Source organism: Watersipora subatra, chromosome 1 (genome assembly GCF_963576615.1).
Source record: "Watersipora subatra chromosome 1, tzWatSuba1.1, whole genome shotgun sequence".
In the NCBI taxonomy this organism is placed as follows: domain Eukaryota; kingdom Metazoa; phylum Bryozoa; class Gymnolaemata; order Cheilostomatida; family Watersiporidae; genus Watersipora; species Watersipora subatra.
In genome coordinates this window covers 9,442,657-9,455,352 of record NC_088708.1, presented here as the reverse complement: position 1 = coordinate 9,455,352, position 12,696 = coordinate 9,442,657, and the positions used below count along the sequence as shown (strand labels likewise).

The following is a 12,696-nucleotide window of genomic DNA, read 5'->3' as shown; positions in this document are numbered from 1 at the left end:
AAAAACATTACTTTAGTTTAACATAATAGTTAGTTATAAGAAAACTTTTATTGTTACTTTCCTTTAGTGATGCATTGGTTTCGCAATGCTTAGATTTGGTGGTAGAATGATTAATATCATTTATTATTGTTCATTGTTCCTACAAGCTTTGTTATTTTTTTTAAATATTTTTGACTGAGCCTTGTTAAAAACAGACACTCAGAATTTCGGGTATAACTGTTTTACCTAAATGGTTAATTTATTTGGAGATTCTGTCTTCCTAGCAGCCCGTACCTATACTGTCTAGTAAACATTACAGATATTAGTGCTTCTTTGTCAGTTTATGGCAAAGTTCTCCCAACTTCAGCTCACATGTCCACACTGTCCTCCGATACTGCTTTACCATCAGCAGAGTTCAGAGTTTCTAAAAGATTAAAAATCCTAACTCCTTACTCCAAGTACCTTTTTTAAATCAAATTTTTTGGTATTGCCAGAAGAATATCATTCAGAATGAACTAAAATTAAAAGTGGACTTTTTTCTTTTAAAAAAAAGTTGAGATGGACACTGAATAGGAATTTATTTTTTGCTGTTTCTTCACCAAGCTTTTAAGACCTTTTGGGGTTTAAAGCTTAAGGCTTGGGTTTTGTAGATTTGGCTTCTGTAATTTTTAGATCACCTCTGAAAGTATTTTCTCTACCTCACAGCAAGCTCTTTGCTCTTTTGCAAGCATTTGGGCTTTGCCAATTCTAGAGTTTTGACCCTGAGTGCTTATCCAAAGACCATATCCATCATTTGATTGGAGTATGGTTCATCCAACTATAGGTTGTAGCTCATGGCTTTTTTCTGTGATTGTCACACAGATAAAAGTAGAGTTATATTTGTCTGATAGATGAGCTACCCGTTGCTGAGTGGATTCGTGAGACGCAATGTTGGTAGTGATGATGACCTATCATCAGCAGCAAGAAAACTAAAGTAAGAATATCCCATGACTAGATACTTGCTACACCTACAAGCTCCATATTTTACAATAGGTTAAGTGTCTAGATTCTTCCTCCACATAAAGTCATCAATGTTTTCAGTCTTTTTAGCACACTGCTTCTTTCCTGTAAAGCTCCTAAACTGTCCATGTGAACCACTATAGAATATATCACTCAAACTTTATAGTGTTGCTAATGTCCTTGACATCTATGATTTAGGCAGTTCATTCATGTAAGCGGAGATGCTGTCTCATTCTAAGTAAGACCTTTATAACTTTTAATGCTGTCCTCGCCTTGGCGACTTCATTATCTTGATGAAGATCACAATGGTCATTGCCAAACGATACATCTACTGTAGTAGATCTTGCTAGTTCTGCCAGTCTGTCTCCAGAAGAGCTCAATGAGAATGGCCATTTTTAGTTGCTGTATGGAGCCTGTGATGCACTCTATCTCATTCACAATTACTTTGTCGCCATTGTTGTTCAGCAGTTGAAGGAATATCTCATATTTACTATCAGTATAATCTTCATGCCAAATGTGACTACTATATGTACGGGTATGTAGCATATAGTAGTCACATTTGGCATGACAGTCTCAAGTTTTTTGACAATTACATGTAGATTATGGGCAGCCTTTTGTGTGCTATAAACAGTAATGGTTGCAATATCAAAGAAAATAACTCTTGACCTCAGACATAATGTTGATAGAAACAGTAGATGAACACACACCACCAGAGTTTACAGCATAATGGTATCTTGCGCTCTTGACATAAACATATTCTTGTCATTTTTGCTAAAATCAACAAATGTTTCTTTATTTTCCAGTTGTTTGCAAGAAAAGAAAGCTTTTGAGTGTCAAAAGTCTTTGGTCTGGTTTCAGAGTACTGCAACCATTTTGTTTCTTCAGTTATCTCTAGAAAATCACTTCTTTAAAAAAGTATGAATAAAAATTAGTTACTCTATTTGATGTCTTTTTTCATTAAGTTCTGCAAGCTTAGAGCTTCAATATGATACTCGGTTCAAAAGAAACTGAATCTCTATTAGTGTTGGTGACGGAAAACTGGTATGACTCAATCAATGTGATGTGTTGACACCTCGCTTATGTAAGTTAAGTTCTGAGTTTTAAAAATTATTTACTACTCTGTATTAGTCTATCATTTCCATGCAGTCAAGTTTGCTCACGGACGAAGCATTCAACACTGACTCTATTTATGGTTAAGCTAGGTGACTGTCACGGACACTACATAATCTGTTTATCAGTCTGTATGCTTTAGTAGATACAAGATGAGCTTTTAGAGATTCTCGATACATCGAGTTTCACTCAGTAAAGATAAGAAAGGCATAAATGAACCCTATACTCATACCGCTATGTATACGAAATCTGAAAACACTCATATTTGTGGGCTATGAAGTCAACTGTGTTAGAACATGCCAACATACAAAATTTTTGAACTAACAATGATATGTTACAGCAATGATCCAAGTTCCTACTGCAAGCAAAGACCTTTTTGTAGCAACATGGCAAAAACAGGTTTGCATTACGTAAGGGCCATAGTTCAGAGTGGTATGCTCTGACACCTACTAGCTGTGTGAAGGAAACACATTCTCAATGAGGTGCATAAGTGGTGAGCTCACTGTACCTAGTCATGCCACATAATCCTTGTAAGGAACTCTATTAGCTCTGTACATCCTTCACAATACAGCTAAATGTACACAAACCTACATTTCTTATTTTCTCTATAATTATTGTGACTTATGTAGAAGTGTCTGTAAAAGATAAACCATCAAGGAAGTTGTATGGTTTTAGTCAAATTGGGAAATTTATGTAACAATCTGTGGAGCAGAGAGAAAGTATCTGGTTCTTTTTGTCCAAAGTACTTTTCAGCATGGATGCAAAATGTGTAAATTTTCAGCATTTGCTTTTCTGTAAGCCTAATACTAGTGTCGGTAGTGTTACAAGAAATATGCACTAAAGCAATATGAAGTAAAACAATATGCACTAAAGTAATATCAACTAAAGCAATATGCACTAAAGCAACATGCACTAAAGCAATATGCACTAAAGCAATATGCATTAAAGCAATAGGAACTAAAGCAAAATGAACTAAAGCGTGGCAGCGTTCAACTAACACTTTGAAGGTTAGACCCAAGATAATTCGGAGTGAGCTGAGTAAGCTCGGCTGCGTAGTCCCCATTGTTTTTGCATTTTCGATTTATGTAAAATTATGATGTTTCGTCACTTTGTAAATAATATGGTTCAAGTATAATTCCAAGGTTCGAAGTCAATTGGCCAATTAGTTTTTGAGATATTAGCAAAATACTGAGGGAACTTCTCACTGACTGAGAAATAAAAAATGGCTGCTGACAGGATATTAGTTTCTAATGACACACTGATTGAAATTCTTGGTAATGACGCATCAAAAATAGACAAAACTAGAAAGCTTCTCTTCCGCAGCAAGAGCTTTACATCGCAATCATTGGTTCTTCTCTTCCGCAGCAAGAGCTTTACATCGCAATAATTGGTTCTTCTCTTCCACAGCAAGAGCTTTACACCGCAATCATTGGTTCTTCTCTTCCGCAGCAAGAGCTTTACACCGCAATAATTGGTTCTTCTCTTCCGCAGCAAGAGCTTTACACCGCAATCATTGGTTCTTCTCTTCCGCAGCAAGAGCTTTACACCGCAATCATTGGTTCTTCTCTTCCGCAGCAAGAGCTTTACACCGCAATAATTGGTTCTTCTCTTCCGCAGCAAGAGCTTTACACCGCAATCATTGGTTCTTCTCTTCCGCAGCAAGAGCTTTACACCGCAATCATTGGTTCTTCTCTTCCGCAGCAAGAGCTTTACACCGCAATCATTGGTTCTTCTCTTCCGCAGCAAGAGCTTTACACCGCAATCATTGGTTCTTCAGTTATCTCTAAAACATAACTTCTTGGAAATCGCGTGAAAAAAACCATTTACTCCATTTGATTTCTGTTTTTCATTGAGTTCTGAAAGCTTTGAGCTTCAATATTTAGTTCAAAAGGAATTGTGCTGTTTTGAGTGCTTTCACAGTTGATGTAAAGTTGTTAATACTGTCTAAGATTAAGGGGCCTACTAAGGGGGATTACTGATTGTATTGCCTTTATGAGATTAGGCTTAAAAATATTAACCCGCAAAACCACTAAACAAACTAATAATGCTTAGTAATACAGATTTTCAACAAAATTGTTAGAAATTGTTACAAATTGTACAAATTATATTAACCTCTAATTTTGTCATCTGTTCGGATGTCTGCGTGACCAGTTATACGTGTAAATCTTAAAATTTTGGAATAAAGAATCTATATCTCATAAGATTTGATCTCGGACTCTTCCATTACCTAGACGATATGCTAAACCTTTGAGCTACGAGAGATGGACGAATTCTTTGTGCGATGTATGTCGCTGTGTGAGTAAAAATATGCATACCGCTCTGCTGCCTCTGCATTACGAGACAACATTATTTTATGCTTGCTCTCACCGCTCTTATTAGTAAGTTTAGTAAGACGGATACTAGCTTGCTCAAATTAGCCATTGGCAATGTGCTAGGCTGATGGCAAGAGGCAGGCAACTACATTACCTGTCACTGCTTTATAAGCTGTTTTGTAATACCCGTGCAACGCCGGAAAATTCGCTAGTTTATGTTTAATTATCAAAAAGAATACACGTATTTTTGCAAAACATAATGAAAAAACATAACACAAAGTTATTAATGCACATTTGAATATTTGACACCCTATTCATGTTGTTATTAGTTTAAGTTTCAATGTTGAAGAAAATCTTATCAAGCGATTACTACAATCTTTGTCGGCACGGAAATTATTAAAAAATTGAGCTGATGCTTGAGTTGTTGTACATTCATGCCATGGCACCAATAGCAATGATCAAGATATATCAGCATGATATTATGAGTATGACAGTCACATTGACCAAGTTGAGAGGTTAAAACTCTGCAGATTGGTTGCTTTATATAAATTCTGAAAAGTCATGATATAGTTTTGTTGTGGTTTGTAAATTTTATTGTGGTTGATTTGGAAGTTTGTTGCTATAGAGCATATTTATGGTTGTAAATTGATGCTGGTCTTGCGTGGATTATTGAGAAATAGCCAAAAATTATTAAACAATACAGATAGTGTTGAGTCTGCTGAGCATCTTACTTCATAGATGTTACATCACAAACCTGTAAATATTTCGCTAAAAAAAGTGCTTTTAAACAAAAAAAATTATCTCATCACAAAAGTCAGGCAACATTGAAGATTTTGTACGATGTAAATTTTATTAATGTTATTGCATTATTAAAATTTTAAAATATATTAGTCTATAAATTTTAGATAAATTCTAGTCAGTGAAATGTAGAATATTTTATACTAAAATACATATAGAATGAAAAGCAAAATAATTTATTGCAAATTGGGTAGATGAACAATTGCATTGTTTATCGCTTCAAAATGACTAAATCCCCAATTTTTTCATTGCCATATGCATGATCAGGCACAAGTGTTTATGTCAAATAAATTGATTCACAATGTCTCTGTATTAAGCCTGTTCGTGTGAATCAATAGTCAATTAATTAGAGTAGCAATGAAGTAGGAATATTTATAGAGTTGAATACTTCACACATAAATCCCATATCTTCATCTGGTTGTCTTCATCTAGCACTTCAGCCGCCTCTGTTCTTGGTTGAAATTGAGTATAAAAAATTCCCGAAGTTTTTCTATCTTCAGAAACAGCCATCTGGAGAAGCTTATCCCGCCCTGCTTCAACCGGCTCTGCGCTAAACAGCCATCGTCCAATGAATGAGTTGGCAATTGTCAGAAGAAACATCCTGTTGAAAGAAGGAAATGTGGTGTCATGCGCTGATTTGCATACAACATTACCGCATGCACAAACGCGCGCACACACGTACACACACCCGCACATGAACACAGTCAACACACACAGCCTTGTTTTCTCTCACTCATGCTAGGTCTTTCTCACTTTTAGTACAGTAGAACATTGGAGCGCCCCATGGAGTTTACAGAAACCAGGAGCACACAGAAACCAGGAGCGCACAGAAACCAGGATCGCACTAAAACCAAGAGCGCACTAAGAGAACACTGGCGCTCACTGAATAATTAATGGGTGGGTAGAATCAAACTCTTCTGTTTCAAAAGCTCACAAAATTATTTGCCATGAAGACTAAACCAGGCCTAGCTGTGTCTTTGTGCCTGAATGGGTATTTATATTAACACAAGTGTTTACTAACCCTCGATAGGTTGCTCTATTCTCTCGGCTTAGGGCTGTGGCAGGGATAAAACCTGGACAGACAGTGTTAACAACTACATTGCATCCTTTTAACTTCTTCGCAAGCTCTTTTGTCCACAGATGTATGGCTAATTTGGAGTTGCGATACGACTGTAATCCTGTCCAGTAGTGTCCTTCCTCGGCCAGCATGATGTCATCAATAAAAAAACCACCCTGGTTAACTCCCATCTTCTCTACAGTTATACCGCTGCTGACATTGATTATTCTCGCGGGGTCAGCTTCAGTTCCTGATGCCTTCAGCTTGTCTAGCAGAAGGTTAGTTAGCAAAAAGTGGCCCATGCAGTTGGTTGTCATGGTCAGTTCCAGTTCAGGATCCTTTCTAGCCGTTCTACGTTCAGGGTTTCTTAACGGCATAAACATTCCTGCATTATTCATAAGTACGTGCAGCGGCTTTTCCTTTGCTAGGAAGCTTGTGACAAAGTCCCGGATTGATTGTGGGTCTGATAGTTCCATGATGGAATAAGCAATATCGGCAGTTGGTACAGCGCTTTTGATGTGAGACATGGCGGCTGTCCCCTTGTCATGATCACGGACAGAGATGATGACATGATGTCCCAACCCACACAAAGACTTGGCTGTTTCCAGCCCAAGACCAGAGTTTCCTCCTGTCACAATCATTACCTTTTTCTCTGCCATTGTTCAGCTGTAAGAATAAGGGTAAAGATGATTGCTGATGGTGTGAGCTTCACCTGCTAATCAACTTCGTACTCAGTTTAAAATATATATACATGTATATATATGTATTTATATTACTACTCACTGCTTCACCTGCTACTCACTGTTTCACCTGCTACTCACTGTTTCACCTGCTACTCACTGCTTCACCTGCTACTCACTGCTTCACCTGCTACTCACTGCTTCACCTGCTACTCACTGCTTCACCTGCTACTCACTGCTTCACCTGCTACTCACTGCTTCACCTGCTACTCACTGCTTCACCTGCTACTCACTGCTTCACCTGCTACTCACTGCTTCACCTGCTACTCACTGCTTCACCTGCTACTCACTGCTTCACCTGCTACTCACTGCTTCACCTGCTACTCACTGCTTCACCTGCTACTCACTGCTTCACCTGATACTGCTTCACCTGCTACTCACTGTTTCAGCTGCTACTCACTGCTTCACCTGCTACTCACTGCTTCACCTGTTACTCACTGCTTCACCTGCTACTCACTGTTTCACCTGCTACTCACTGTTTCACCTGCTACTCACTGCTTCACCTGCTACTCACTGTTTCACCTGCTACTCACTGCTTCACCTGATACTGTTCATCAACTTTGTACTCAGTTTAACATTATATTAGATATATTAGAAATTCCCCTGTCATACAGCACACGACCAAAGTGATAATGGAAAAAATAAAGGGTACTGATGGTTGAGAAATGCAATATCAGCAGTCAAATGGCACTGCAGTGCAATAGGATAACTGCAATGGTAGCTGTAATGTACTGGGTGTGGGTGTTATTATGTACAACAAACAGCAATAATGAAAGGAAAAGATTATATGTTTATATCTCTCCCCCTGCAATAGGAGAAATGCAATGTTAGAAGTAAAATGCATTGATATTATTAGAATAACCAATATTATTAATATAGTAATACAGTAATAATAGAAAACCAATACACAATTTTGTTTACATTTCAAAATGCCATAGCTAACAATATTATCAAGAAGCTGTGATATCTATATAGATTTTTAGAAAATCTGTTTAACAAAACTATTTAAAAAATAATAACACTAACATATTGCCCATCATCGATGTTGTTAGTGTGACTATTACACTTCAATAGTCATCCACACTTATAATTAAATATTGTAATAATCTCATAAGAATCGTTAGAAAAAAATATCATCGTCATTTCCTTTACTTTCACTGCTTTGGACATTAGTTAGAATACCAAAGTACTCAAAAGTGTCCAAAATGTCAGTTACTTTGAAATCGGCAAAAAAGAAACAATTATATTTCAGTACTTCTACGTTAATTACAGAAACCTTCGGCAATTCGACAATGCTATAGACTGGTGAAATGTGCACGTCATTTTTTCGTGAAATGCGCACGACTTAATGGTTCTATCCTCTGTTGCTCGTCGTTTCGTTCGCCGGTCTTAATTTTGATAAAAATAAGGCTTGGCAAGTTTTAATAATGATTTTCGGCCAAATTAATCTGTCTATTTGTGTATAATCCGATCAGATGGGTAATTTTTAAGATATTGTCAACAATTTACAAAGACTTGGTAACATATTTAAATAGGTTTGTATGTGTTTTGTATCGTTATTATACTTAAATGATTCTATTGAAAAATGGTTAAATTTGTTGATGAGATTTCGGTACAAGGGTTTGCGACGCTGTTGATGAATAATTTTCATGAGTTGTGTGCACATGCATTTATCATAAAACTCTCAAACAATCGCTTCGCTCGTGTTTGATCGTGAGATTACTGCACAGTGCCGCAAACACAACACTTTGTACTAGCAAACCAACAGCGTCATGTACTAACAATGCAACACATTTTACTTGCAATACAGCACTTTGCACTAGCAATGCAGCACTTTGGACTAGCAATACAACACCTTGTATTAGCAATATCACACATTGTACTTGCAATACAACACCTTGGACTAGCAATCCAGCACCTTGCACTAGCAATACAACACTTTGGACTAGCAATATAACACCTTGGACTAGCAATACAGTACCTTGTACTAGCAAAACAGAACCTTGTACTAGCAATACAACACCTTGTACTAGCAATATTACACCTTATACTAGCAATACAACACCTTGTACTAGCAATACAGCACCTTATACTAGCAATACAACACCTTGTACTAGCAATATTACACCTTGTACTAGCAATAGAGCATCTTGTACTAGCAATATTACACCTTATACTAGCAATACAACATCTTGTACTAGCAATACAACACCTTGTACTAGCAATAGAGCACCTTGTACTAGCAATATTACACCTTATACTAGCAATACAACACCTTGTACTCGCTGCGCTTTATCTAAGGGTGATTCATTGAACCGATTAAGTAATATCAATGATTTATATTACTTTACTTTGAAGCAAGAAGGTAACGCTTTCAACTACTGAGGAAGCGAATAGAATTAAGAATCCATTAGTCAGACAGTTAAATAAATAGCATTTTATCAGTAAAAGAATACCCTTTAAGGCTGCTTACGCGTATGACTAGGAGTGAGTCTTCGGAGTCAATAAATGGTATTGCCTACTGCAACACTGAACTCTAATCTTATATTTGCTTATCCTCTGCTTGGCTTAACAGGTTCAACGCAGGCATATCTCTTGGCATACTGATTGCCGGCCAGTGTTTACACAACGCTTGTATATTTCTTTGCTGTTTCTAACTAACCCTTGGAGCACTCTAAGTATTCAATTATTCTACATAGTGTGTATATGATGAGATGTTATGTATATCATGCTTGTGAGGCTCTAGTAGAATAATATTTTAACACATCATGGCTGTGTCACCTGTCACTGTCATCTATTCTACACATCATGGCTGTGTCACCTGTCACTGTCATCTATTCTACACATCATGGCTGCGTCACGTACTATTGTCATCTATTCTACACATCATAGCTGTGTCACATGTCACATGCCACTGTCATCTATTCTACAGACACTAAAATCTATATACCGGTATATATATAATCTTTCAAAGAGTCTTTGTCTTGTTTCTAGAAAATTTCTGCTCGAGCAGAAATTGTTGCTGACAGACGGAGATGATGAGAAATCGGTGAATGGAATGGGATGAAAAGAATTTCATTGCTTGTTGCTTTAACAATGACAATGGATCTTCAAGACTCTTGGCAAGTCTGTAATTTCACACCTGCGCAGAAGCATTCCTGTGTTGTTGCTCTTCTCGGGGAAAACTTTATTCCCATTCTGACCCATGGTACAGTACCATAGCTATCTGATTAGAGAACATGATACTTTGATGATATTTGTAACAGCTTATTGCTCAAATAATGTAGTATTCTAGAAGCTGTTTTTACCTCTTTATAATCTAGAATAATACCGCCGATGATAACTTACGTTTGCCATATTATTATTAAGTTTTTAATTTCAAATGTAATTTTTAAATCTGGTTTACAGTGATGGTCTGGTTAGTCAGCTTTCAATGCTTGCATTATCTAAATGGAAGTTATACACTCGTGTTTTATCGGCTTGTGAAGTTATTTAATAAAGACTTTTAAATTTTCAGTTTGTTATTCATAATTTAAAATTTGACTTTTACACGTAATATTTTTGTATTATGCCTTATCAATGTTTTTGAGTCACACAAAGGGACTGAGAAAATAGTATTAATATTATGTATCAGCTATCACCCAATAAAATTATATTAATACTATTCAGTTTCTGAGTTTAAAATTCTAAAAGCTGCCTAAAATTCCTTTCTCATGTAAATGGAAAGGCTGCAAAAGGCAGCTTTCAAGAATGAACATTTCCTGCCAACAACTGTAAAAATCAATCCTATAAACTGAATATCACTATGGAGTTGTCAGCCCTGAAGTAAGGCCGCTTCCTTTCCTACAATCTTTCATTCATGTATCAACCCTTATTTCTCTAACCTTTGCATTAGTTTTTCTAAAGTTGTTGATTCAGTAGTATGTGAAAGTTCAGGTAAACATTTAAATTTTCATCTCTTGTTTATAAAGGATTATGTGCACAGTAGAGTACCACTTACGTATAGAGGCTGACTTGATTGAGAAAAGTTCCGCAGTTTTTTAACTTCAGTAAACTGATAAAGATGGTAGACAAAGTTGTATTTGCAGTCACTTCCATAGCAAGTCAAAGGTTTTAATGTTCGGAAGACAGGGGTTCACAATGTACCTTTTTATGAAAAGTTTTCTTATTTAGCTCTAAGACTAAAGAGTTGCATAACATGTCAGTATGCATCTCCTTCCTTTAATTCTTAGCTTGTTTGTCTTTACTACAGAGAATCAACTTTTGTTTGTTTGTTGGATTATAAACTAAAATGACTTAGAAACTATGATTGTAATTTGGTTACTGTAAGTAATTTATTTATGTCTTTATTATTATTATCATTTATTATTATCTTTATATGTCTCTCATTTACCTTGATTTTAATTTATTTCTCAATAACTTAAGTGCTGGTTTATTTTTATAGCAATAACATATTTGGTTTCACTTTGCTTAGATAAGCAGAATCGGCTTCTTGTGTCAGCGGCTATGATTGCGGCTTTTGCTGAAATAATAGAAGACTTAGTTCAGTGTAACTCTGTGTGTTCTCTTTGAGCAGCGACTGTCACAACTGGCCAAATATCTTGTCTTCCATCCTAATTTGTGTTTTCTTTTTGTGCCTAAATATTAGTTTGTGTTTTAAAAATTTCATAGCTTAGTCTTTAAAACATTCTCGTGGTACTCGTTTCGACAAGTACCAATATCAATGCTGACTTCATATGTTACTGCATACACAGAACTTGTGATTATTTTTCTTACACCTGGCATCCATAGTTACTACAGTTTCAACATATTTTGCTCAATATTTGTTATATTTTTCAAGCCATTGAGCGCGAAAGTTGGCGTTATGCTGATGCCAACCATATTCAAAGCATTAGTTGGTTACAGGCGCTTAATACGAGGAAAATGGCATGAAGCCACCTACACGCATGCAGTTTTAAAAGTTCGGTAAGCAGTTGCTCGTGATGGGTTAATGTTGGTCACTAGGAGGTCACTAAGAGGTCATAGATGAGCAAACTTTATGTAATATCTAATGTTAACTAGTACTAGCTAAGCATAATATCCAAGCTAAACAAGTCTGATAGCTAATTTAGCTTAGAAATCAATAATGTTCATTAGCCCTCAAGTACTCTAACATCAGCTGCAGCCTTGTAAACCATCTGAACGCACTCGGTGAATATTAAACAGAGCTACTAATGCATTATGCTAATGCTGCCTCGGATCAATAAAAGCTTGAATAACTTAATGTCATCCTCACGCATTCAGCTGCCGATTCACTCCACCATTATACCAGCTACGCAAGAGCTATTCCTCGGGGATGCGCTGCCAGGGCATTTTCAAATGAGCCAATTAACATGATCATAAAAAGTATGTGTATTGATCAAATGAGTTATTCGGGGAAAGTAGGTAGAGGTTGAAGACTTTCGTTCGTTCGTTTGACAGGTACGTGCCTGTGCCCCGTTCTATTCATCTAAATACAGCTTGAGCTTCGGTGCGCTGTAGGTCTGATTGGAGTATTTAATTATGTGTATGTACTCATTAGCGTTATTACGTCTGCTTATCTGCGTGTAGATGATGGATTCATCAGGCAGAGAATCTACGGTGGCTCTTAATGAGACAAGACAGCCTCAAGCCTCCACAATAGAGCCAGTCATTTCGTCAGAGCCTCATCTAGATGCTAAGC

At 36.7% G+C, this 12,696-nt stretch overlaps 1 protein-coding gene across 1 annotated transcript; it reads right to left on the bottom strand.

Moving 5' to 3' along the window:
• Positions 1 to 5,257: 5,257 nt before the first annotated feature.
• On the bottom strand, positions 5,258 to 6,916 carry LOC137397928 (retinol dehydrogenase 11-like). Its single transcript, XM_068084014.1, has 2 exons — positions 6,220 to 6,916; positions 5,258 to 5,799 (listed from the first exon to the last, which is right to left on the bottom strand). The coding sequence occupies exons 1-2, from the start codon at positions 6,912 to 6,914 to the stop codon at positions 5,571 to 5,573; spliced, it is 924 nt and encodes a 307-aa protein (XP_067940115.1). The 5' UTR covers positions 6,915 to 6,916; the 3' UTR covers positions 5,258 to 5,570.
• Between the last annotated feature and the right edge of the window lie 5,780 nt (positions 6,917 to 12,696).

Excerpts from the sequence above, each read along its gene's own strand:
- LOC137397928 (XM_068084014.1), bottom strand. The coding sequence starts at position 6,914 with ATGGCAGAGAAAAAGGTAATGATTGTGACAGGAGGAAACTCTGGTCTT. Across the intron at positions 5,800-6,219 it reads AATAGAGCAACCTATCGAGG|GATGTTTCTTCTGACAATTG; the intron begins GTTAGTAAACAC and ends TTCTTTCAACAG.